Source organism: Panthera onca, chromosome D2 (assembly GCF_046562875.1).
Source record: "Panthera onca isolate mPanOnc1 chromosome D2, mPanOnc1 haplotype 2, whole genome shotgun sequence".
Taxonomy (NCBI): domain Eukaryota; kingdom Metazoa; phylum Chordata; class Mammalia; order Carnivora; family Felidae; genus Panthera; species Panthera onca.
Window position 1 is genome coordinate 16,749,112 of NC_138349.1, and position 27,183 is coordinate 16,776,294.

General features: G+C 40.8%; 2 protein-coding genes and 1 long non-coding RNA gene across 4 annotated transcripts in view; 1 reads left to right on the top strand and 2 right to left on the bottom strand.

The window, feature by feature from the left end:
• Nucleotides 1–14,257, bottom strand: part of TDRD1 (tudor domain containing 1) — a 42,191-nt gene extending 27,934 nt beyond the window's left edge. The window contains exons 1-6 of the mRNA XM_078434848.2: nucleotides 14,078–14,257; nucleotides 13,188–13,518; nucleotides 10,848–10,897; nucleotides 3,802–3,946; nucleotides 1,587–1,692; nucleotides 804–867 (exon numbers count right to left, since the gene is read on the bottom strand). Of these exons, the coding sequence (XP_078290974.2) occupies nucleotides 804–867; nucleotides 1,587–1,692; nucleotides 3,802–3,946; nucleotides 10,848–10,897; nucleotides 13,188–13,518; nucleotides 14,078–14,242 (861 nt within the window). The 5' untranslated portion in view covers nucleotides 14,243–14,257. The remainder of the gene's footprint in view (nucleotides 1–803; nucleotides 868–1,586; nucleotides 1,693–3,801; nucleotides 3,947–10,847; nucleotides 10,898–13,187; nucleotides 13,519–14,077) is intronic.
• An 11,235-nt stretch (nucleotides 14,258–25,492) lies between these two features.
• LOC132684567 (uncharacterized) lies at nucleotides 25,493–26,474 on the bottom strand. The gene is made up of 2 exons (XR_009612726.1): nucleotides 25,902–26,474; nucleotides 25,493–25,649 (listed from the first exon to the last, which is right to left on the bottom strand). It is a non-coding gene; the product is annotated as an uncharacterized LOC132684567 (long non-coding RNA).
• A 130-nt stretch (nucleotides 26,475–26,604) lies between these two features.
• Nucleotides 26,605–27,183, top strand: part of CCDC186 (coiled-coil domain containing 186) — a 51,857-nt gene continuing 51,278 nt past the window's right edge. Inside the window, exon 1 of one of the 2 annotated variants that reach the window (XM_078434847.2) lies at nucleotides 26,605–26,789. In XM_078434847.2, the coding sequence (XP_078290973.1) occupies nucleotides 26,641–26,789 (149 nt within the window). In that variant the 5' untranslated portion in view covers nucleotides 26,605–26,640. Of the gene's footprint in view, nucleotides 26,823–27,183 lie in introns of both variants that reach the window. The other variant, XM_060641424.3, reaches the window with a different exon arrangement.

Genomic DNA, 27,183 nt, shown 5'->3' on the forward strand with positions numbered 1-27,183 from the left:
ACCCACTGTCTACAGGCAGTGTACAAAGCACTGGGATCACTTAAGAATCAGGCCATAATGGTGATGATAATGTTGTGTTTATGAAATAAAAAGAGGGGCTTAGCGTTTTAAGTTTGTACTTGCTAACATTTTATAGCAATGATTATTTGAGGAAGTCAGATTTTTTTTTTTTTTTTTTTTTTTTTTTTTTTTTTTTTAAGTAGAAGCTAGGACCAGCTAGAGAAGGCTAAAAATTATCTGTTGACATGAGCTGGACACTGTTAGTATTTTTCAGATTATGAATGATTTAGCCCATAGAGTTATCTAAATGGAAGAGTAGTATTACAGAAAAAATGCTCCTTTGGTCACAGAGCCCTGTTTTAGGATGCTGTTACACAAAGCCAGAGAACATGTGCCTGCAGGGACTACAGGAGAAGGGGCTCTCTCAAGAGTTGAATGAAGTTACACTGAGACACAGCATTTCTCAAGTCCTTTGGGGAAAAGAGCCGGGCACACACAATGCTCAAAGACCCCCAACAGTCACCCAATTGATCGTTAAGATGTACAGATTTATTCAACAAGAAATTGTTTTTAAATAAACACTGGTGCAGGGCACCTGGCAAGCTCAGCCAATAGAACACATGACTCTTGATCTCAGGGTCATGGGTTCAAGCCCCTTGGTGCCTCACTGTGAGTGGAGATCACTTAGAAATAAACACTGGTGAAACGTAGAAATCAGGGGTAAGTATTTTATTTAGCTTAAGTCCTCTTAATTCAGTAAAAGTCATTCAAAGTTTACTCTAAAGGCAAAAGGTTTATCATACCTCATTTTTCACTTCCATGTTCTTAGTTTCAAAAGGTGATTTACTATCTTCACGTTTGTAGAAACTGAAATAAAGCAGCTGATTATAATACTTCTAGTACAGAGCCAATTAAGAGTAGGGGCCACAACGATGTTAAATGCTCAATCAATAGAATCCAGAAAGGGAAAAACAGCTTCTTCCAGAGAGAATCACAGTAGTAACAAAGCAAAACAGTCCAAGGCTGGCTATGAAATGGTTTACCCTGTACTGGGCTTGCCGCCTCTTTCAAAGCCACCTAATTAAAAGGGATATATACAGCCACGATCTCCAAGTCCCAGCTTCCCTATCTGCAAAATGGAGATAATCCTCACACGACCTCAACAGTTTCGAGGATCAAATGAGGTCATAGATGGAAACTGCTTTGCAAACTGGTAAATACCATGCCAGTAGGATTTTTGTATTTTAAAATCACAATTCGAGAGACATTGTGAGAGCTCTACCTCATCAAAATTCAGGAAAGAATACATGATTACATAAAAGTAAGGCATTCTAAAGCTTTCATCATTACAAACACAAACTCACTTTAAGTTCTAACTGAATATGTACCATTTAATAAAATTATATTCATGAAAACTCAGTCCTAAGTCTGTAGAGCTGTTCATTTCAGATTTGCTTTTATGTTTATGTTATGCTTCAATAAAAAGTAACTTCTACCTAGTTATTGCCTGCTTACCTCATTTGATCGTTACACTATCAAAACAAAAAAACCACCTTACTTTTAATGAATAAGAAAATCGCGCTTACTTGTACTGAACGGGTTTGCACACGATGCTGTGTGCTGACCAGTCCCTTCTCTGGCATGCTGTGGAGCAGTAGTACGTCTGCTTACACTGTGAGCACCTCAGCGACCCTACAGAACACACCCCACCACCACATCGCCAGTGTTTATTCCAAGTATTTGTTGCTGGGAGCAAGACATTTTCAAAGACCAGACATATCAAACACATTCCATTAATCACATCAAGATCACCTGAGGGGCACCCGGGTGGCTCAGCCCGTTAGGTGTCTGACCTCGACTCAGGTCATGATCTCTCAGTTCGTGAATTTGAGCCCTGTGTCGGGCTCTGTGCTGACAGCTCGGAGCCTGGAGCCTGCTTCTGACTCTTTCTCTTTGCCCGTCCCCCACTCGCACTCTATCTCTCTTTTATTTTTTAAAAATTCTTTTAAAGATTACTTGAAAAGGATTATGCTGTTTATGATTAGGTGTTAAGATTAAACTTTCAAATCCCTCTCAAATTGCAAATAGGAATGCAAAGATGAATATGAGAGGCAGATAACTAACCTTCCTAAAGTAGAGCCCAGAATACATGTTTTTAAAAAAGCAATCAAAGGAAACAGAAAATGTGTGGCCATAAGAACATACTTGTGCAAACAGACTGATGTGGCTTATTATCTTGTGCCATTAAAAAAATACAAACCAAAAACTAATCAAGAGAATCACACCCAGAAAAACCCAGGAAGTTTTTTAGATAAAGTATTAAAAAATCCTATTAGTGGGGCACCTGGATGGTGCAGTCGATTAAGCATCTGACTCTCGATTTTGGCTCGGGTCATCATCTCACGGTTCATGAGTTCAAGCCTCACATCAGGCTCTGTGCTGACGGCACGGAGCCTGCTTGGCATTCTCTCTCCCCCTCTCTTCCCCTCCCCCATTCATGCTCATTCTCTCAAAATAAATAAACTTTAAAAAAATGTTTTAAATCCTATTAGTATACAGGCAGAAAAAAAATATGTCATCTAAAAAACCAAGACAAAGCACATTACGAAACAACAATAAAACCTGGCTGACTTCGAATGCCTCTTCTCTAAAAGAGATAGAAAAAAACACAAAGGAGCTAACTATGCAAATAGCCAGTAAGCACATGAAATACTGCTCACTGATCATGAGGGAAATGCAAGGTAAAACCACAATGAGATACCTCTATACACCCAGGAAAAGGGCCAATATTGAAAAGACTGACAACACCAAATAACAAAGATGTGGAGCAACCAGAATTCAGTACCACTAGGAACATAAAATGAAACACTTACTGTGGAAAATGGTCTGGCTGTTTCCTCTGAAGTTCAACATATACCTACCCTTTGACTTAGCAGTTGTACTCCTAGGTATGTACCCAAGAGAGATGAAAACCTATGCTTACACAAGGACTTGTGCAAAAATATGTAGACCGTTCTATTCATAACAGCCAAAGCTAAACACAAGCAATCCAGTGATATAATCATACAAATACTACTTAACAAAAATTACAAAGAACATAGATTAATCTGAAAAATATTATTCTAAATGAAAAAAAAAGCTTTACACAGAGGAGTCAATACTGTAAGATTTCATTTATATGAAATTCACAAGCTGGAAAACTACTTTATGGTGCAAGAACAACTGTGGTTGCCTCTAGCAGTACAGAGACTGGAAGGGATGACGAGGGAAAGTTCTAAGAAGACAGAAATATTCTGTATCTTGATAGGGTCTGAGTCTGTGCATGTCAATATTATCACAAACAAAACTATAGAAAATAACAGGCGAAGAAGCGTCAAGAGCGCAAAGGTACAAACAAGAACTTTAAGATGTTGGTAGCTGCCGAAGGTGAGATGCGTATATGGTGTACACACACACACACACACACACACACTACTGTTTACATTTAATAAATTTTAAACTTTCCATAATAAAAATATTTTTCAGGGGCACCTAGGTGGCTCAGTCGGTTGAGCGTCCAACTCTTGATTTCGGCCCAGGTCATGAAGTGATCAGTTTAGATCTAGAGCACATGAGATTGAGCCCCACACCAGGCAATGTGCTTAGCATGGAGCCTGCTTAAGATTCATTCATCCTCTTTCTGTCTCTCTCTCTCCCACTCCCCACCCCTCTCCCTTGTTCCTGCTCTCTCTCTAAAATAATATATATTTTTTTTCAAATGTGTGAAAAAATAATCCAGACACCAGAGGGAAATATGCTTACCAAACAGGCCACATCGATGGCAAGTTGTTGATCGAAAAGGAGGTCCTAAGGATCTGAAGAGTGCTGAATTATTTATGGACAAGGAATTCCCAACCAACTTGTGCATTTTTTTTGACTTTGCAGGAGGCACATTATTGCTAGGCTCCTATTAAGAGAAGAGAATAGCAATATTAAAACTTGGTAGTACTTTTTTTCTTTAATACTGTATTTGGGAATTCCTCTTCTGAGAAAGTAAGGTAGATGTACTTTTCCCTATTCCTCCCATTAAGTCCAACTAAAACACCCTGGACATTTATGTAAATAAACATAGGCTGACTTTGACAGAAAGCAGCAAACAGGCTAGGAAACTTGGGACCCAGAGAACAAGGCAACGAGTTTCTTGAGTTTTCCTTCTCTCTCATACACTCCAGACAGGGTGCTGGAGAAGCCAGCAACCCAGAAACGCCAAATGGTACAAACAATAAAAGCCCCAACAAAAAGTCTGCTCTTTTTAACCAAATGACCAGGAAACAGGCAGCACAGCAATACAGAAAACGTTCATCAATAACTGCTCTACCCTAAACAAACACCACGGAAAAAAGCTGTGGCCCTGTTCTAGGGTAGGGAGCTGGCACTTCATCCCTGGGGTCTCCCCATGAAGACCACATGGGGAACCTGGACTTCCACCCGGCAGGTACGAGTTCTCCCCCTCACCACCATTATTGGGGAAATGGAAGAGAAGGCCTTGTGGACAATGAGGACTTCTCACCACCACTCAAGAGTGACGAGGGTCTCCAAACTCTCCCACCGCCTCCAACTCCCCACCCTGGCCCGCTTACTCTCTCCCCACTCTACCTGACTTCCACGACAGTCAAGAGGCACTCATCACTCCCAGCCATGGAGGAGGTATCCCATGAGGCCCACGAGGAGTCAGGAACTCCCGCCCTCACCCGAAGTAAGGAAGAGCATCCCCTTGAGTGTCAGAGGTTGAGTAGGGAACCTGGACATCTACTCTCACCTGGCAGCACCCACCTTCCTCTGTGTCAGAGGAAGCCAGCTAAAACAAAGTTTAAATAAGATACGGCATTTCATTAACATAACGCCCCAATGTGCCAGGTTCAATAGAAAATACCTTGCCATACTAAAAAACAGGAAAATCACAACTGAATGGGAAAAAAAAAAAAAAAGATGTCAACATCAAGATGACAGAGATGTTTATTTGACAAAGATTTTTTTATTTTTTTTAACGTTTAGTTATTATTGAGAGACAGAGAGAGACAGACTGTCAGCAGGCGAGGGGCAGAGAGAGAGGGAGACACAGAATCCCAAGCAGGCTCCAGGCTCCGAGCTGTCAGCACACAGCCCGATGCTGGGCTCAAACTCACAAACTACGAGATCATGACCTGAGCCGAAGTCAGATGCTTAACCAACTGAACCACCCAGGCACCCCTATTTGACAAAGATTTTATAGCAGTCATAAGTAATAAGCAATTATGAGCACACTTGAAACAAATGAAAAGAGTCTCAGCAAAGAAATGGAAAATATAAAGAAGAACCAAATGGAAGTTCTACAACTGAAGAGTAAAAGAAGAAATATTTTAAATGCAATTAGCAGAATGGAGGGGACAGAGGAAAGAATCTGTAAACTTGAAGACTGAACAATAGAAAATGCCTAATCTGAACATCAGAGAAAAAACCTAGTGGAGAAAAAAAAAACTAAATTAACAGAGTCTCAAAGACCTATGGAACTATGACAAAATATTTAACATTCATGTCTTCAGAGTCACAGAAGGAGAAAGAAGGCAGAACTGAAGAAGTCCTGGGATGCCTGGGTGGCTCAGTCAGTTAAGCATCTGACTTCAGCTCAGGTCATGATCACAGTTTGTGGGTTTGAGCCCCAGGTCTGGCTCTGTGCTGACAGCTCAGAGCCTGGAACCTGCTTCAGATTCTGTCTCCCTCTCTCTCTGCCTGCCCCCCCAACTCTCTCTCAAAAATAAACAATTAGAACTGAAGAAGTTCTGAAATAAAAAAAAAAATGCCCCAAAGTCACATAATTTGGCAAAAGATAAAAATCAACAAAATCAAGAAGGTGAGCAAATTCCAAGCCAAATCAAAAAAATCCACACAAAGGCACATCTTAGTCAAATTCTTCAACCTAAAGACAAAAAAGCTTAGCAGAGAGAGGGAAAGCACATCTTACCTATGGGGAAAAAATAATTCAGATGAGAATAGATTTCTCATCAGATACCAGGAGAACAGAAGGAAATAGCACAACATTTCTCAAGTGCTGAAAGAAAAGAACCATTAGCTGAGAAACTTATCTAGGAAAAATATCCTGCAGAAAAGAAGAAATCAAGACATTCTTGAGTGAAAGAGAACTAAGAATTTGTCACCAGCAGACCTATCCTATATAAGAATGGCTGGCTAAAGGAAGTTCTCTAAACATAAAGGAAATGATAAAGGAAAGAACGCTGGACAAAAGAGGAGGAAGAACATATTAAACAAAAATACAGTAAGTACAACAGACTTCTAGAATAGAAGCATTTGTGAAGCAAAACTAAACTGAAAACAGATCATCAGAACTTTAACATCCCTCCCTCAACAAGGAATAGAACTAGACAGAAGATCAGTAAGAAACAGAAGAACTCAAGATCACCAACAACCAACAGATTCTGTTAGACATTTACAGATCATTCTGCCCAACCACAGCAGAATGGACATTGTTTTCAAATGCTAACAGAACGTATACTAAGACCATATACTGGGCCATAAAACAAACTTAAAAGATTTTAAGACATACAGAGGATGGTTTTCAACCAAAGTGGGCTCAAATTTGAAGTAAAAGTAACAAATAATCTGCCAATATTTGAAAATTAAACAATACACTTCTAAAGAACTCATTAGTCAAAGAGGAAGTCTCAAAGGAAATAAAAAATGCTGAAAAAAAAGAAAATATGACAAATCAAAATTTGTAGGACACAGTTAAAGCATTGCCAAGAGGGAAATTTATAGCACTAAGTTCACACGTTAGAAAAGAGGAAAAGTCTTAAATCAATAATCTAAATTCCCATCTTAAGAACCTAAAAACTAAGAAAAATAATGCTCAAAGTAAACAGAAGGAAACAATACAGCCAAAAACAGAAACCAATGAAATTAAAAATTAAAACTTGGGAGAAAAATCAATGAAACTAAACCTGGTTCTTTGAAAAGATCAATAAAATTGATCTCGCAAGACTGTTTGAAAACTAAACAAGACAGAAATGATCAGTATCAGGAATGAAACAATGTGTATCTTACTATAGACCATGAAGACAAATATGATAGTGAAATACTTTGAACTCTACACATATATATCTCATGATGTAGACAAAATGGACCAATTCCTCGCAAATCACAAATCACCACAATAGGACATAATTTGAATAGTCTTATAAATATTAAATAAATTGAAATAATTTTAAAACTCCTAAAAAATAAATCTTCATACTTATCTGGTTTTCACTGGCAAATACTACCAAAAGTTTAAAAAATTAACACCAGTCCTATACAACCTCTTTTTCAGAAAGTTAATATTCCCTTTGCTCCCCAACCATACAAAGACAGTAAAAAAGAGAAAATTACAAACATTGCTCATAAAAACAGATGTAAAAATCCTTCCCAAAATGATACCAGATGTAATTCAGCAATATATAAAAATAATTATACACCATGACAAAGTGGAATTCATTCCAGAGATGTAAGGCTGGTTATGTTTATTTCTTTTTTTGAAAGGAAGACAGACAGCACGCAAGCACACACACACACGCAGAGGAGTGGCAGAGGGGGAGAGACACAGTCTTAAGCAGGATCCATGCCCAGTGCCCAGCCCAATGCGGGGCTCAATCTCATGACCCACATCATGACCCATCATGAGATCGTGACCTGAGCCAAAATCAAGAGCCAGATGTTTAACTGAGTCACCCAGGTGCCCCAAAGAATATTTTAAAACATCAACGAAATCCACCAAATTAACAGTCTAAAGGATCAATTATCAATGAATGAAGAAAAAGCATTTAGAAAAACTCCACACCAGGGCACCTGGGTGGCTCAGTCAGTTAAGTGTCCAACTTTGGCTCAGGTCATGATCTCCTGGCTCCTGAGTTCGGGCCTACATAAGATCCTCTGTCTCCCTCCGAAGCCCTGCTTTGGATCCTCTATGTCTGTCTGTCTGTCTCACAAATAAACATTAAAAAAAAATAAAAACTCAACACTGATTCACAATAAAAACCATCAAAAAAGTAGAAATAGAAAATTTCATCAACTTGATAAGGCTCATCTACAAAAAGCCTACAGCTAACATTACACTTAATAGTGAAAGACTCAATGCTTTCCCACTGAGTTTGGAAATAAAGCAAGATATCCATTGTCCCCACTCTTATTCAACACAGGGTTAGAAGTTCCAGCCAGTGCAATAAAGAAAAAAAAAGAAAAAAAAAAAAAGGAAATATAAAGCACATATATTGAAAAGAAATAAAACTGTTCCTCTTTGCAGAAGATAAAATTGCCTATATAGAAAATACCAAGGTATGTCTAAAAAAAAAAAAAAAAAAAAAAATCCCTAAAGCGACTTCAGCAAAGTCACAGGATGCAAGAGAAACATGCAAAACCATATTTATATATATTAGCCACGAACATGACAACACATGGAAATAAAAAATATAATAGCATTTACAATCACTAAAAAAAACCACCTAGGTGTAAATATAATAACATGTGCACAGAACTTACAAGCTGAAAACTACGAAATGAAAGAAATCAAAGACCTAAGTAAAAATGAAGAGAGAGATTATATTCATGGACTGGAAGATTCAACACAACAAAGATACCCATAATCCTTAAGTTGATATACAGGTTTAATACAATTCCTATCAAAATCTCAGCAAGACTTTTTGCAGATATGGACAAGATTATCCTAGAATGTATATTGGAAGGCATATGAGCTACATACAAGCTAAAACAATCATGAAAAAAAAAAAGCGTGGGGCAGGGGGGATGCCTGAGTGGCTCAGTCGGTTAAGTGTCTGTGCAGACAGCTCAGAGCCTGGAGCCTGTTTCAGATTCTGTTTCCTCCTCTCTCTGCGCCTCCCCCGCTCGTGCTCTGTCGATCTCTCTCAAAATAAATAAACATTTAAAAAGAAAAAAAAAAAAGTGGGAGGAATCACAGTACCCAACTTCAAGACTTACTACATAGCTCCAGTAATGTATGGTATTGTGGGAGGAATATATAGATAGGTCAATGGAAAACAAGAGAAAATCCAGAATAGACCCACACAAATATGCCCAATTAACTTTTGATAAAAGTACAAAAGCAATTCAGTGGAGGAAATACATCATTTTTAACAAATAGGGCTAGAGAAATTAGACATTAAAAAAAAAAAAATCAACCTTGACCTAAGTCTCACAACTTTAACTCAAAACGGACCACAAATCTAAATGTAAAACTATAAAACTTTTTGGGAAAAAAATTTTTTTTTTCCTGAAGCCCAAGTAGCAGGAGTTTCTAGACTGGACACCAAAAGCATAATCCATAAAAGGAAAAATAGATCAGGACATCATTAAAATTAAAAACTTTTGCTCTGCTAAACACCCTAGTAAGAGCATGAAAAGACAAGCTACAGACTGGGAGAGAACATGTGTGAATCACAAGTTTGACAAAAGACTAGAATCTGGGATATATAAAGATCTTTCAAAACTCAGCAGTTAAAAAAATAAACAATCCATATTAGAAAATGAACAAAAGGTATGAATAAACATTTCACCAAAAAGGATATACACATGGCAAATACGTACGTGAAAAGGTGTTTATCATTAGCCATTAGGGGGAGCACAAAATCACGATGAAATATCACCACATACCTATGAGAATGGGGGCGATAAAAATACAACCACCGCCAAATTCTGGTGGTGATGCTGGATGCAGATTTTCTCAGTGCAAACATACAATGGTATAGCTATGCTAGAAAACACTTTAGTAGTTTCTTAAATATGTGATACTGTATGATCCAGAAATTATACTCCTGGGCCTTTGTCCCAGAGCAAAAATAAACAAAAACAAAAAGCTTATGTTCACATAAACCTTGCATGTGAATATTTAGAACAGTTTTAGCTGGAAGAGTCAAAAACTGGAAACAATACAGATGTACTTCAACATGTGAATGTTAAACCATGGACTACTACTCAGCAATAAAAACAGAATTATGGATACAACAGCCTAGATGAATCTCCAGAGAATTATGCTGAGTGAAAATACCCAATCCCAAGAGGTTACATACTGTAGGACTCCATATATACAACATCCTTGAAATGACAAAACTGTGGATGTGGATTAGATTTAGTGGCTTCCGTGGATTAAGGAAGTGGTAAGGGCGAGAGCGAAATGGATAGGACCATAAAAAAAGCATGCAAGGGAATGATGGAAATGTTCTGTATCCTGACTCTATCACTGTCAATCTCCTGGTTGTCATATTATACAAAGTTCTGCAGCAAGTTAGCAAGTTACCACAGGGAAAAACGGGGAAACAGCTACACAGGATCTGTAATATTTCTGCACGTCAACTGCTGAGTTGCATTTACAATTGCATGGTAATCTACAATTACCTAAAAAGAAAGAATTGTTTTTAAAAGGTACTAGGTTAGGGGCGCCTGGGTGGTTCAGTGGGTTGAGCGTCCGGCTTTGGCTTGGGTGATGATCTCACTGTTTGTTGAGTTAGAGCTCCGCGTCGGGCTCTGTGCTGACAGCTCAGAGCCTGGAGCCTGCTTTGGATTCTGTGTCTCCCTTTCTCTCGGCTCCTCCCCTGCTTGTACCCTGTCTCTCTCTCTCTCTCTCAAAAATAAACATTAAAAAAATTATAATTAAAAAAAAAAACAGGTACTAGGTTAAAGAAATGGAAGCTCGACCTTGACTAATACCTGAAAATTGAATAATTCTTCATTAACACAATACAAAGTATGTTTAGAATCTTTTACCCAAACAAAACCACAAAACAGAAAAAAAAAAAAAAGTCCTGACACATCACACTACTACTTACTTCTTTGGGTGGTGAATTGTTTGCAACATTTAATGGTGACACTGAGTTTCCTAGAGAGGGAAAACATAAAAGCCAAATATTACTTTGTTCCTAGAAATGTACAATACCATAATTAGATATTCAAATAATAAAATTATACCATAATAGCCTTAAAGGTACACTAAACAATCCTACTTTTTCCTAATGATAAAGGACTTGCCTGAAACTTCCTTAAATACCAATCTTCTTACTGTGAACTTTTCTCAATTCACTAAGGCAGCAGTTCTCAGACATTTTTGAACACCAAACTCATTTACACACTTAGAAATTACTGAGAACCTCAAAGAGATTTTGTTTATATGGCTCATGTCTGTCGATATTCACTAATACTAGAAATTAAGGGGCGCCTGGCTGGTTCAATCAATAAAGCATGTGACTCTTGATCTCAGGGTTGTGAGCTGAAGCCCCACACCGGGGCTTACTTAATTTAAAATTAAAGCTAACTTAATTTAAAAAAATGTTAAAAAAAGAAATTATAATTAGAAATTTTAAACTTTTAAAGTTAAAAACATTTAAACATAAATTATTACATGTAGACATGGTTGTTTTTATTTTTAAAGCAAATACATTTTCTAAAGCAAAAAAAAAATTATGAGTAGCACTGTTTTACATTTTTGCATCTCTCTTTAATGTTTGGTTTAATGATAGACTCACATCTGCTTTTGCATTCAATCCACTGTGATATGTTGCTTTGATTGAAGCATATAAAGGAAACCTGGCCTCTCACAGACACATGGTTACAAAAAGGAGAAGTATTTAACGGCCTTCTCAGATAATTACGGATATTTTCCTTTAATATCATGCCAAAACTCAAGGGGTAGGTAGTTTAAGGAGTAGCTGCAAGGTGGAATCTAAAACTTTTTCATAATGTGACACCGAAATCCACTGATTCATCTTGCACCTTGAGTGGATTTATACGTTTGCACTTTGATTCATGAACGCACATTCATTCATACATGTTTAACCCATACGTGACTTCGCAACATCACACACTGGTCATTTGGAAAAGACTGAGAAACTCTGAGTTACGCAGATCTTCCAAATGTGGACGATTTCATTTTACAATAGTGAAAAATTCACGTGTGTTAGTTAACATCCCTCTGCATCTCACGAGGACAGTCTTTATTTTTAAGTATTGAGAAGCTGTCACACAGAGTGGCAGATACAAGCTTCCTGAAATTCTCATTTTTGCATAAAAGCTCGAATTTTATCATTAGCAACAAAATACTGTCAGGTGTATTCCTTGAGGTGACAGGCTCACTTTGTTCATTTTTGAGACTGCCACATCTCTAGATCTGAATAACCAGAGTTTGTCACTGTCATTCTTTTCAAGTAGAAATGATGTTCAAAGAAAAAAGTTTCCATACAGCTCAGAACTCAATCACACACACGCTCTTCATACTTCGTTATGAAGCAGAAGCTGGGGATAATTCCCATTTTGTTACTACAAATACCTGTACGCAAGGTTCAAGATTTCGTAATAACTCTTACTGCTTTGTCAAGGACGTACTTTAGTAAAACTGGCATTTCCACCTTTGTCTGTCTTAACTACAAGTGCATAGCGATGAAAAACTCGGTGAGCACTAACCCAGGCTGGTGTCCCTACGTGGGGCTAACAAGCACCACTGGTTTACTCATCTTTGTTTTTGCACCAGCGTGAAGTTGGCACAACAAAGGCAGCAAATGATTTCTAAGATTCAGAAAATAGTTTTGACCTCTTGGAAAACCCCGTGCCAGAACTCCATCACCATAACATTAAAAGATCGTATCTGATACACATTCATCCAGGGCCCAGCCTCCTTAAAAACCAGGTTTTTAAAAAAAAAAACAAAAAAAACAAAAAAAAAAAAAACCAGGTTTTTAGGACTGAGGACTAAAGGGGAAAAAAAAAAACAACAAAAACCACCTCATGAAACAATTTAATGTATTAGCTACATTTTTGTGAACTTTTGTATGCATACAATTTGCATAGTATTTTTTAAATATGGTCAATCTGTAGAGTTCCCATAAAAAGCCAGAGTACAGTATTTCCTTTCTGCACTCCTAGTCCTTCAGTTGTGGGGGTGGGAGGGGCTCCTCTGTAGACATTCTCTCCTCAGGAATCCTTTTTGTGATGAATCTAGTCAAAGGCAGCTACTTGAACACCTGGTTTTTCCTTCTAGATTCATATTTAAATGCAAATACTATAAGGTGGCCATTTCGTTATTCTGTTAATAGCCCATGGGTGTGTAATTACATACTTGTGATAAGCCAAAGAAACCACCAGAATCGAGAAGTATTAAACCTGTAGTTTCCACTTACCTGTAGGCAACGTTTTCCTGTCTCCTTTGGATCCAGTCACCTCTCTGCTGAGGCTATTAGAGTTTGAAGACACTGAATTGTCTTCCTGACTAGCCAAATACTGTTTGGTTTGCTCACAAAGCAAAAAATTGTTCTTTTTATTTCCATTCTCTGGACTTTTCAACCGGAAGTTAGGGTGGTTAGCATGTCCTCCAGGACTTCTTAAAGAATCACATGGTGGAAGCTTGTTTTCATTTTTCTCAAAATTAAATGGCTCTGTCATTTTATAAGTAGATGCCTCCAAATGATTTCTGGACATCATACTACGCGGCGATGCAACATTCACAGAAGTCTACGGGAAGAAGCATATTTACAAGGCAATTTTTAATTACAAAAGTAGAAGCATTGTAGGCCCAGGTGATTTCTTTTTATGTAACAGGTAATGCTCCTGAATGATTCCAAAGCAGAGGTAACTGTGATATCACAGCCTGGCCTAAAGGCAAAAGAAAAAAAACAATTCGATTCTCTATCGATAAGTACAAACTCCCAAGTTTCACACAATTCAACCACAGACAAAAAACTAACAACTCAAGAGACATCAAGAATAATCTCAGAGTTCGACACCGTTTCTTACTTTAAAAAGCTTTTGAAACGATAGAACTTTCACATTTTAAAAGAAATATTTCCAACTCAGTGCATGCAACTTAAAGGTGAAATACAATAAAGGGCATTGTTTTCATCGGGTCATTGCCTACCTTTCTAGAATCCCTCTACTGGCTCCTATTTAGATGGTATGACCTTGTATCTGCAGAGCCCAGCTCCCCAATGGCCAGGCCCCTCCGTCCCCGCCTCTCTCATCCCCCAGGTTAGCTCCTTTCTTCCCAGCCATCCTTCAGTTTGCTTCAGCTGACCTCCATGCGATCTGTTTTTCTTCCCAAGGCCTCTGCTTTGATCATCTCCAGCTGCGCTTCCATAAACTGTAACTTGTATCTACTGTTTTTCAGGATTATCTGTGTGCATCCTTCTCTGAAAAGAAGGTAGCATATTGTTGCAACGTGCCTCTGAAAAACCTCCATCCAGACCTTATGCTGGCTTGTTGTTTTTCTCTTATTCTTAAAGAACACTAAGTGTCCTGCCCAAGGGAAGTAATAAAAGTGGACAAACAACTTTTCTTTGTGTAGTGAGTTACCACCGCTTGTCTATTGACTGCAGGCAAAACTGCCTATCGTTCCAAAACTGCTCAAAAAAAAAAAAGCCACAAAAAATTAAACTGGTATGAGTATCATCTAAATGTTGCTTAACATTGTTTTAAATAGAAGATAAAGAAATAGCAGAAAAGTCCTCCTCCTGGTGTCCTAAAATGCCTATTTCATTTCCTGCTTTAAATTAGGCCTAGCCTAATCCATGACAATAGAGAAAAAAATAATGAAATAAAAAGAAACACACAGGCACACTCAAAGGTGGGGAACTCTCTGAGGACCAGATCCTGGAAAGATCCCTAACACAAGGCCTGCAGATAGGCAGTCACAGTGAGAGATCCTGCAGCTGCCAGGGAAAGCACACCTACACTGAAGAAAGTTGGACGCGGTAAGAAATACCGTGGACACTGAGTTACAAAAGAGAAGTAACTTCCAGGGGAAACTGGGTGAGGGTAGGAATATGGAGTAATGCCACACACTCTGTACAAGAAATTTAAAGAATGTGCATTTCCCAGGGTGTGTGGGTGGCGTAGTCAGGTAAGTGTCCAACTGCTGGCTTCGGCTCAGGTCATAATCTCACGGTTCCGGAGTTCGATCCCCATATCGGGTTCCATGCTGACAGTGCAAAGCCTGCTTGGGATTCTCTTTCTCTGCCCTTCCCACATGTGCTCTCTCAAAATAAACGGATAAACTTATTAAAAAAATGCATTAACATATTAGGGTAACTACTAGAAGAACAAAAACAATACATGAATTTAAAATTACTGAAGAAAAAAATAAAATTACTGAAGAAAAAATCTCAGTCTAACAGAAAAAAAAAAATTCAAGCATGGTCAGTGGAAAACATCAAATGTGACAGAACCAAATCCAAGTATCAGTGATTGAGTCTCAATTAAAAGAGAAAAAGACTTAGGGAGAAAAAGATCCAGCTAAATGTTATGCATAAGCAGCAGAGATAAAACAAAATTATACAGCAATGTTGTAAATAACAGAACTAAAACACATGCTATGCAAACAACCAAAAAAAAAAGGTGGAATACTAATATTAATAGCCGATAAAAATAGACCTCAACTTCAAAAATATCGGGAGTGCTGGGGTGCCTGGGTGGCTCAGTCGGTTGAGCAACTGACTTCGGCTCAGGTCATGATCTCACGGTTTGTGAGTTCGAGCCCCATGTTGGGCTCTGTGCTAACAGCTCAGAGCCTGGACCCTGCTTCAGATTCTGTGTCTCCCTCTCTCTCTGCCCCTCCTCTACTCATGCTCTGTCTCAGAAAAAAATAAACATTAAAAAAAATTTTTTTTAAATGTCAGGAGTGCCTTAGACAGTTGTCAAGATACAGAAAGCAAGTGGTGATATTTTAAATACCACGATGAATACAACCAAAAGCATTCATTTTTCCAATACTGGGCATATACTGGACTAGAAAGGCCACCCCAACAAACTCCAGAAACACTAATGCCATGTTCGCTCATCACAGTACACAAACCTCCATCTCAGGTTTTATTTCCCAGGGAATCAGCCTACAACAACTACATTAGAAGATGAAGCATTCCGGGGTTTTTTGTTTGTTTAAAAGTAGTAAAATATCACGAAGAAAATGATAGCAAACAGGACTCTATAAAACAAAAACTTCCAAGAAATAGCAGAGGCCAGGAAATAAAGATTAACACATAGGTGAAAAATTCAACACCAAAATTTTTAAAAATGGGATAAATAGTAAAAACATTCGGATACTGTAGCAGACACTGTGATTGACCCAAAAAGGCCATCTTCTACCTCCGATTTGTCAGCTGGCACTAGAGACAACACTGGCCATAATCAATCCTCCTGAGGAGAACTTCCCAGAAAGCTCTGTCCTTTCTTGATGAACATGGACAGGTTTGGCTAGCAGGATCCTTCACCCCTTTCTTCCTATAACGCAATCAGGAAGCTTAAATAAGCAAAAGGAAGAACACACACTCTAAGGTTCGTAGAGCTGGAAAGGCAGAGCACCTGGGGTCTCTGGCGGTAACCTGGAGTCAGTTCGTCAGCTCTGATCTATGCATAGACTTGCTATGGCATCAAATAAACCCATGAGTTTTCTGTTATTTGCAGCACAATTGATAGATACCAATAAAATATGTGAGCAAAAGTCATGAACAGAATGCATAAAAGATGAAGACTGGTTGATAAACATAGGGGTAAAAACATTCAACCTCATTTGTAATAAAAAAACAAAAATTGAAATTAAGTAACTTATTTTCTACCCAGCATGAGTGTGATTAAAAAGGACACTCATTACTGCAGGGAATATAAAGTAATATGTTCCTACTGGGAGACAATTTGAATATACATACATACATACACATATGTATATGTATGTCTCTAAGTATACATTCTTAAGATATCAATGTATTCTTAAAATTTTTTAATGTTTATTTTTGAGACAGAGACAGAACATGGCGGGGGGAAGGGGGGCAGAGAGAGAGGGAGACACAGAATCCAAAGCAGGCTCCAGGCTCTGAGCTATCAGTACAGAGCCTGATGTGGGGTTCGAACTCCTGAACCGTGAGATCATGACCTGAGCCGAAGTCGGACACTCGAGCTACCCAGGCACCCTGAGATATAGATGTTTTCTTAAAAACATTCCTAGTCACTCATCTGGCAACTCTACTTCTAGAAATCATCCCATTAAAATAATCCTAAATAACAAAAATCCTATTTAGAATGATGAAAAATACTGGAGAAAAAAGTTAACTGTGATGCCATTACTAAATAGAATATTAACGTTACCATTTAGGGTCCTAGTTTTAAAAATATTGTGAAATGTGTTAGAACAGCAAATGAAAAATCAGAAACACTGTATATTCAATATAATGACTGGAAAAAAAAATAACCCCTGCATGTAAGCATGATCAATGAAATACATTAAATTTTAAAACAATGAGTGTTGTGTAAAGTAGGTTGACAAAGGAATCTTTTTCACTATATATAATTTTGCAAATTATAAGAATTACTTTTATAGAAAAAAGCATTTTAAAGATTAAAACATCTCGGGGCGCCTGGGTGGCTCAGTCAGTTAAGCGGCCGACTTCGGCTCAGGTCATGATCTCACGGTGAGTTCGAGCCCCGCGTCGGGCTCTGTGCTGACAGCTCAGAGCCTGGAGCCTGCTTCAGATTCTGTGTCTCCCTCTCGCTGACCCTCCCCTGTTCATGCTCTGTCTCTGTCTCAAAAATAAATAAAACGTTAAAAAAATTAAAAAAAAAAAAGATTGAAACATCTCTGGGGCATCTCGGAGGCTCGGTTGATTAACCGTCCAACTTCAGCTCAGGTCATGATCTCATGGCTCGGCTGGTGAGTTACAGCTCAAGCCCTGTATCAGGCTCTGTGCTGATAGCTCAGAGCCTGAAGCCGGCTTCAGACTCTGTCTCCCTCTTTCTCTGCCCTTCCCCCACTCATGCTCTCTCTCAAAAATAAACATCAAAAAAAATTTAAAGATTAAAATATCCTTAAAAATTAAAATATTACTATGACATTTAAATTGAGCCTATTTCTCCTAAAGTGTAGTTAATTCTAAACCAAGTAAAGGATCAAGTAATATTTAAACCACAAAAGTAGGGTATAGTCCTCTTCTCAAGACACCAGTGGGACCCTCAATACACAACATGTAACTCCCAAAATAGCCTTTCCTAACTTTGTCATTTAGTAAGGCTGACAATCAATCCACAGTCACTTTCCACCCTGTATTACAGTTAGCTATAGACAATTACATCCGTCTTCTAGGTTATTTTAAGTAGCTTGAGTGCAGGAACCATGTCTTCTTAAAACCATTAACAAAAACCCCCTGATTTCCCATAGCACCCACCATGGTGTTTTTGTACAGTGAAGTATTCAAAAGATATTTGAATCTTTTTTTTTAAATTTTTTTTTTTTAACGTTTATTTATTTTTGACACAGAGAAAGACAGAGCATGAACGGGGGAGAGTCAGAGAGAGGGAGACACAGAATCTGAAACAGGCTCCAGGCTCTGAGCTGTCAGCACAGAGCCCGACGCAGGGCTTGAACTCATGGACTGTGAGATCATGACCTGAGCCGAAGTCGGCCCCTTAACCGACTGAGCCACCCAGGCGCCCCAGGTATTTGAATCTTTTGATAGAAAACTACTTAAAAGACACTGCTGCACTATTTTCATGACAATCTCGACAGGAAAAATGAAATTCATTATCTGAAATTATATTTGGCAGTCTTAAACAGAGAATTACATCATGTTATGAGGTTTTCTGAAATTTAATAGCAAAACCTCAAGTCTTACATCCACTCTTACAAACTCCAAAAATTAGCCAACAAATTTGACTTCAGGAACAACAGAATCAGTCTTAGACCCAATGTACAAGTGTAAGCAGCAAATAAAAAGGTGAAATATGTAGGTTAGAAAGACACCTCACTTGCCTCACCCTATTCAGGAATTTTCATTCCAACGCCCAGAGCAAATAGTGGTGAAGACCTGTTCTATAACTAGAGGCTTTTAACTTCCTTTAATTTTGGACAGCCAACTGTACTGCATTCTTTTTTATAAGATAATTCACTCCCCCCCCCCCCCCCATTCTGTTGCTGCCCTGTAATCACTACCTTTCAAATATCTGAGATGTCCCACCAGGTCAACTTTCCTCCAGGTCCTTCACCAGCTGATGTAGCACCTTCCAGAGTCCTCACAAGTCTGGACTTTCTCTAGTTCACCAGAAACCTTCATATAGACAGGCTTCTTCTAACAGAGCACAGGACTGCAGACGTGAGCCAACAGCAGGGAGGCAGAATCATACTCCCCCTTACTTTGAACACTAACCACTTCCACTCATGCTCTAGCTTTTGGAGCGGCAGCCTGGAATTCTGTGAGTGCATGTAAAACCTGCAATTACCTAAAATCTTGTAGAATTTAATTTTTTAAAAAAGTGTTTATTATCGTATTAAAAATGCCTTTTTTGATTTACAATCCTATCGATTCTTTTTCTTTTTTAATTTATTTTGAGAGAGAAAGAAAGTGCATGTGTGCACGCAAGTGGGGTAGGTGCAGAGAGAGAGGGAGAAACCGAATCCCAAGCAGGCTCTGTGCTCGATCCCACGAACTGTGAGATCATGACCTGTGCTGAAATCAAGAGCCAGACGCCGAACCAACTGAGACACCCAAGTGCCCCTACAGTTCTATCAATTCTAACACATGTATTTCGACATTAAAAAACACTTGTAAAAAACCTGCAATTATCCCTACTTGGCTTCATCCTGTGTCAATCACTGGGCATGCTCGAATCTGGAGTGGGCAGACACTATTCCATAATGCCATGCTTCCCAACCTCGGGCTACTGACTTCCGGTATACAGGTACAGAGAGGTATCAGACACTGTTACAAGGGTCATGAGATCTCATAGGCTAATCTTACCCAGCTGTAAAACAAGCAGTTTCCCCTATATACAATGTACTATTTTTTACATGCTACTGGTGGTAAGAATTTATAACCATTCCCAAATCCATAGGAATTAGTTATGTATTTCCTTAACCTAACACAAGAGGTTAATTAGGAGGGTCCCCAAATTTATGTTAATCACTGATGTAATAAAAGAGCAATGGAATGGAAGTGACTACTGAGAGTTCTACAGGCAAAAATAAGGCCTTAGCTTTGTATTGTAAATTGTGTTCTGGGCTTCATGATTTGACATCAATAAAACATGAAGCTCCCTGAGGGGCAAGCCTTTTCTTTTACTCCCTTGGGATCCCGCTCCCCCCTCTTCCATGTGGCCAGGAGCATCCCAGCATACATCTGCAACCAGTGACAGTAAGCCTTCTCCTTCCTTCCCAGAACACTACAGCCTAGAGGCTAAAGTGAATTTTTACCGCTGTGCATTGTCCTTTAATACCAAAAGTACTTGCAACAGATACTGAGCTGTGATTTTTTCTTCTCTGATGTTTGCTTTTGCTTTCCCCCACGCGTTCAGAGAGAATGGCTACTCAAAGGAAACACTCAGTTTTAAAGCTGTGAAACCCAATGGTTCAGCAGAACACAAGTTTTAAATTTAAGCGGGTCAGACCCAAATCTGAGCAAAGGCTCATCTTCCTCTTTCAGCTATGCTATCTCAACCCCAATCACTTCATTTTAGGATTCAGTTTCTGCAAAACGCGGCCAACCTTACTCACTTCCTCATAACACTTACCCATGAGGATTAAGTTTGAGAATGTGTGTTAAGACTTAGCACCGTGGCCGGTGCTTGCAAAGTGCGTAAAAGGCAGCTATGATCTCGACTTTACTTTTATCCCACTCCCACCAAGAACTTTTTCTACTCATGAGTAACTACTTTGCCCACTGAAGTAATCTGAGGTTTAAAGTATTCCTATGTCCTTATTCCTCCAGCTGAGCGAGGGGGACCTGGGCGGGTGAACTAACTTGCCAACCATCCCCTCCCCACACCCCCGCGCGCCAGAGCGAGCACCCTTGCACAGCGGAGATGAAAATCCAGGTCTGATTCCCAGATCGTGCCGCTTCGCATTCAATACCCTTAGAGCTCAATAAGGAAACTAGAAGCACCTTCTCACACTCCAGAGGCCAACCAAGCCAGCGTATTCATAGCAAGGACTCAAGTGCTAACTGTGATTGGCGCCCAGCAGACACGCTACAAACCCTCGCCAAAGGAACCAGGGCTGGCTCGCCCGTATCCCGCTAAAGCCATGGCGCATCTACGTTCCCTACAGAAGGCAGGAAGTAGGGGGAAAGTCTAGGCAGCGTTAAGTGTCGTTTGCACAGGCAGCTTCGAAGCTAAACGAAAGCAGTGACTGAATCCACAAACTAGTTTCTTTTGGCGACCAGAGAAAACAGCTCCTCGAATGGGATCCCAGGGAACGTTCACATTTTGGAGGATCACGCCCGGAAGTACTATTTTCTAAACTTACGGCAGAGCCCTTCCCCCCCCCCCCCCCCCGCCACTTTGCCCGGGGGCTCAAGTCTCACGGCTCTCGCCCCTCCCCCACCACAACCTCCAACCCTAAACCTGCCCTTCCCAGCCAAGGCTCCGAGGGCCCCAACACCCTTCCATCCTCTCTCCACTTCCAGGCCCCTTGTGCCCGCTCAACGCCCGACCTCAACGCCCGACCCTAACGTCCAGCGCCCAACGTCCGGTCCCCAACGACTGAAGCCCCGAAGGCCTCACGCAGTCCCTTTTCGCTCCGCCACGCGCCTGGGAACCCTGACCTGGTAGGAGGCAAAAGGGCCGCCGACCCCGACCCGTCTCTGAAGCCCGGCCGTGGTGGCGGCCGCCGGTGCCCGGGAACCCCGCCGTCCAGGTGCGCTTCCGGCACTCACCTCATCTCCGAAGTCCGGCCCGGAGCCAGAGCGGCGCCTGCGCAGTCCGCGCGCACGTGCGCTCCGCGACGCCCCCGCGCGCCCTCCGTGCGCTGGGGCAGCAGAGCTCTGGTCTCCCGGCCACGTCATTGTGCTCCGGTGCCGCGTGCTCACGAAGTTCTTCTGCGGAGACGCCGTAGCTATTCCGGCTGCTTCTAGAAATGTGGCCCTGCGAACGCGGACGGCGAATTTTGAGCGCAAAGACGCAAACGGACTCCCTAAAGGTCCCTTGGGTCGCATTAACCACTTAAAGTCTTGCAAGGGTTTTCAAATTAATCTGCTCCCTCTGCCTGGTCTTGGAAACTAAACACAGGTGGTCACTTTTTTCTTCCCCCAAGTGCACCTGGTTATGTGTTGGTGCTACTTAAATACTTAGAAAACTTTGGGGGAGGGGGGGGCGGACTAGGGGCCTTTCAAAAAAATTGAGAAGAAACCTGGTACCCCCCTGTAGTGATCACCAAGTTTGAACATTGCCAATTCACGGTGGATCTTGTCTGCATCTGTACCCCTGACACACTCCTGTTGTTTGGAAGCAAATCCTGACTTGTATCTTTTTTTCCTTTATAATGGATTTTTTTTTAATTTGTTATTTTTGAGAGACAGCGCGCTAATGGGGGAGGAGCAGAGAGACAGGGTTGGAACTCAGGAACCATGAGATCATGACCTGTGCCGAAGTTGGTCCCTTAACCGACTGAGCCACCCAGGTGCCCCATAATGGATTTTTTTTTTTAGAACAGTTTTAGATTTACAGAATAAGTTGAGAAGCTAGTAGTTTCTCACATTAACCACACCCGGTTTCCCCTTAGTAGGACACATTAGCTACAATTAAGGAACAAACATTGATACATTGTTACTGAAGTCCAGGGTTTATTTAGATTTCCTCAGTTTTTACCTACTGTCCTTTTTCTGAGCCAGAATTCCATTCAGGATACCACATTTTTACATTTCGCTGTCATATCACCTTAGGCTCTTCTAGGTTATGGCAGTTTTTCCGACTTCCCCTGTTTTGATGACCTTGATAGTTTCCAGGAGTGAGTACTTGTTAGGCATCTTGTAAGATTCCCCCACTGTCAGTTTCATGGTTCTCTCATGATAAGACTGGAGTTAATAGGTTTTTGGAAAGAAGGCTACAGAGGGAAAGTGCCATTCATAGTGCATCATACCAAGTGCACATCCTTGGATGTGATTCATGACATTTGATGCTTTCCACCTGTAGAGTGCAAGATCGCGTCCCTCAGGTCAAATTGTTATGTAATCAGGAAAGCAGCCAAGGGTACTGCAGCTAACACCAGGTATCACCAAAACCAGTATAGACTGGAAGTACTGAGGGGTAATAATCTGTAAGGCCTGGAAGAATCAGGAGCTGATAATCACTAGCACTAAAAGAAACCTGCAAAGGCCCAAGATTGATTAAACTTCTCTTAAAAGGGAGGATTTCTGCAGCAAACTGCCAGATTCTCTGGGTGTTGACCTTTCCTCATCTGACCGCCTGCTGCCGAGGGCTCTGCCTGAGTGATCTCTAAACATAACAGAGACCCTCAACTTTTTGAACATATTAAGCAGTAGGTGCCTAGAGCTGGCCCAGAACCTACCAAGTCTTCATCTTAACTGTGTGCTCACACACTGACTTTGTTTTGTTCATTAACTTCTTATCCTTATCGTATCTCGTATGTTGCATGACTTTATATCGTACATGGTGTGATGTGTAGGAAGCCAGATTAAACACATAGAGATCTCATTGAGTTTAGAATCCTGAATCTGCTTTACGGTTACATTAATCTTGCTTTATGATGGAATAAAACTGACATTGTGGAAAGACACAATTCATACATACCTTTATAACATGCTTGCGACATACCCCGCCTGACTGGTGGTGTTCCTCAGGTTTCTGTACTCTAAAGTTAACTTTTGTTTTCCCTCTCTTTGCATATTGTACACTTTGGAAGGAAGTCATTATACACCATCTACACCTAAGAAAGAGGAGTTATGCTTCCCCTCTTTAAGGACTCTCAGCACAGAGACCAATGTGGGACTCAATCCCACATATTGAGGGATCATGACTCAAGCTGAAAGCGAGAATCAGGCGCTTAATCTACTGAGCCACCCAGGTGGCCCACTAATAATTTCTTAATATCATAAAATTTGTATTTAAAATTTCCAGCGTCTCACATGATTTTTAATAATTATGTTCAAATCAGGTTCCAAACAAGATCCTCTATTTGTATTCAGTACTATACTTTAAAAAGAGATTTCCTTTTTTTTAAATTTAGTTTATTTGTTCTAACTTGTTTTGAGAGAGAAATAGCAAATGAGGGAAGGGCAGAGAGAGGGAGATAGACTCCTAAGCAGGTTCCATGCTATCAACGCAGAGCCCGACACAGGGCTGGAACTCATGAACCATGAGACCATGCATGAACAGAGCCGAAGAGTTGGACGCCTAACCAACTGAGCCACCGAGGCACCCCAAAAGAGATTTCCTTTTAATGATTTTCTTGCAATTTATATATTGGAGTTATGGCAGGGGCATCTGGGTGGCTCCATCAGCTGAGCGTCTGACTTCAGCTCAAGTCATGATCTCACAGTTTGTGGGTTCAAGCCCTGTGTCTGGCTCTGTGCTAAACACTTGCTCAGAGCCTGGAGCCTGCTTTGGATTCTGTGTCTCCTTCTCTCTCTGCCCCTCCCCAGCTCATACTCTGTCTCACTCTGTCTCTCAAAAATAAATAAATGTAAAAACAAACAAACAAAAAATGAAGTAATGGGAGTTTTTCTTAGATTCAATTTTGAGCACATCTCCTCTGGTAAGAATACTTCACAGGTGGTATTGTGTTCCTCTATTGCATCACATCAGAAGACACTTCATTATCTAGTTGTGTCTCTTTGAGAAATACTAAAATTGATCTATCAGGTTCAAGTGTTGTCAGCCCCATCCATCTACTGTAAAGTTTTCCACTGGCTTTTCTTCTAATGATTTTAGACTCATTGATGATCGTTAACTAGGTCCATTATTTCATCAGGCCTAGGAAAATGGAAAAAATCTATCTTTTGCATTTATTATCCGTTATTCTGTGAAGAACTTTCCCACACTATTTGAGATTCAGTTTGTAACAGGAAAGTTAGGATGCTTGATTCTTTTATCAGTTTTCAGAATGTGATGATTCTTTGGCATCTTCCAAAGGTGACCAAATGATGTTTTAAAAAATCAACACACATTAATTTTGGACATAGTAGATGTATCAATCAGTTGCTGTTACCATTTTTGAATGCTTAATTGTCCTTTGACCAGCGTGCATACCTTTGAATGCCTACCCCGTCCCCGAGTCTTTGACACAACTCCTATTATCTTCACTTTCTTCTTTGCTTTCTGATACAACCAACATGTCTTAGACTTTATTGTACTTTTCCTGCCCCCACTTGGAAACAGTCCTTGATATCCAAGAGGAGCCCAGGTGACTCTTGGTGGGAAATTATATTTACCAATGATGGAGAATAAGAGTGTGCATTGTGTTGATCGTTGTTTCAGGCCTTTTCAGTGGACAGACGTTTAATGAAAAAAAAATACCATGAGTTCATACTGATATTACCAAATTCAAATTTAGGTTTGCATAATTTTTACTTAATTTCTTTGACTATGTATTGCATTTCCTTTCTCCAATACTCAAAATCTTGGTTTCAAGAAATGTAATTACTTTAATGCTTACTATTAATATGTATATTTCAGAAATAATGATAGGAATGTTATTATTGACAATATGAGTTGTGAAAAAGGCCTAAATTTTTATTTTCTCTTGAAATAATATATCTCACTAGGAATGTTTGGTTGACTATTTTAAAGTTAAATCATTTCTTCACCGTTAAAACACTTTTAACTGCAGTGTGTTTCAGTGCACTATTTTCATTTAAGGAAGGAGGTGCTATTTCCTGTTGAAAAGGAAAGAGGAACAGAGTTACACAATGTTGAATTTTTTAGTGATTTCCACCCCCAGCAGTTAGTATCAAAGAAGCTTAACAGAACAGGAACAAGCTTTGCTTTACAAACTCTAACATCGACAACTTGTCACAATTAACTATTTTCACTCATAAATTGTGAATAAGGAGTCCTAAACCAAAGAACATCACTTCACTGGACAGTATAGGTTTGCAAAACCTCCACAAACTATTCACCTTACTTACCTGGACCTGTTTAAGCAACTGTATTCAATACACTTTTCCCCCCAATACACTTTTTGTTGCTAATATTTGAGCACCTCCCACATGTCATTCCCCACGCTGCCTATAAGGACACCTGGCAGGCCGGATAGGACACTTCTTGCACTCAAGGCGGTCACAGCCTGGTGCCAGAGACGAACGCACCAACAGTTTATTATTAAACAATGGCAATGAGTGCCACCCTGTACACACGAACGCGGTGTTATGGAAACCCCCAGAATCTCTCCCACGGATGAATCGTCGTCGGGCAGGTAGGCTGCTCCTGCTGATTCCTCCTATGTCAGGTGCAAGGTTTGCGCATCAGAGCTGGGAAGTCACAATTTCGAATTCTCTTTTATTGCTTTATGCCCCTGACTAATATGAGAAGGGTCAAAAGGTGAGGTGAGCTTATATCCAATGAGCGCGTCCCACAGAAAGAAAGAGCAGGCTTGGGTCAGAAGTGGCGCGAGACACAGGACAGGACTAGCAGGATCGCTGGCTAGCCAAGTCAGATGGGGCGTAGGTGCCCAGAGTCTGAGCGCCGGTCTCAGCGCTTCAAGTGCAGGAGGCGGTGCTGCCCTGGCCCCGCCCACTGCAGACAGGTTACACTGGCCCCGAGGTGCGTCGCGTCACACCGCCCGCGCCTCCCTGATTGGCTCCTCTAGACAGCCCCGCCCCCTCAGCTGTAGTGGGGCCGGCTTCAGCGTCGCCGCCATCTTTGTTGATGTGTCAGCTCCGCGGGGGCTTGAGGAAACCGAGAAGGAGGGAGCGCGGCGTCGGTGTTGTCCCTTTTCTCTGTCTCCTCGCACCTCATGGTCTGCCGGTCCCCACTATGGAGAAATTAGGTCCTGAGCCGGAGCTTCAGCGGCCTCGGTAGGGGTGCGGCCTGAGGCTCGGAGAAGTGGGGTGAGTGCTTGACGGGTCCCCGAAGCGGACCGGGAGTCGTGGTGGCGGCGCGGCGGGACTGCCCACCTCCCTCGCGGCTCTGCGGGGCCCGGGTCGGCCGTCCGCCTGGCCTCTCGGGGACAGTGGAGGCAGGCGAGCGCTAGGGGGACAGAGTTAGGAGTCCCTTCCTCTCCCTGCCTTCTTCCCTGGGTCCCGGGCCGACTTGGAGAGACGGCGGCCCAGAGACCGGTGGGGGTCCTGGGGCCGTGCCTCCTGAGTGGTGCCTGGAGAGCAGTCGAATTTGGGCCGATTGCCTGGTCTCCCAGGGCGAACTGCAGCTAAGCCCCACCTGCCTGACGATTTTTCATAGACTCAATCGCCT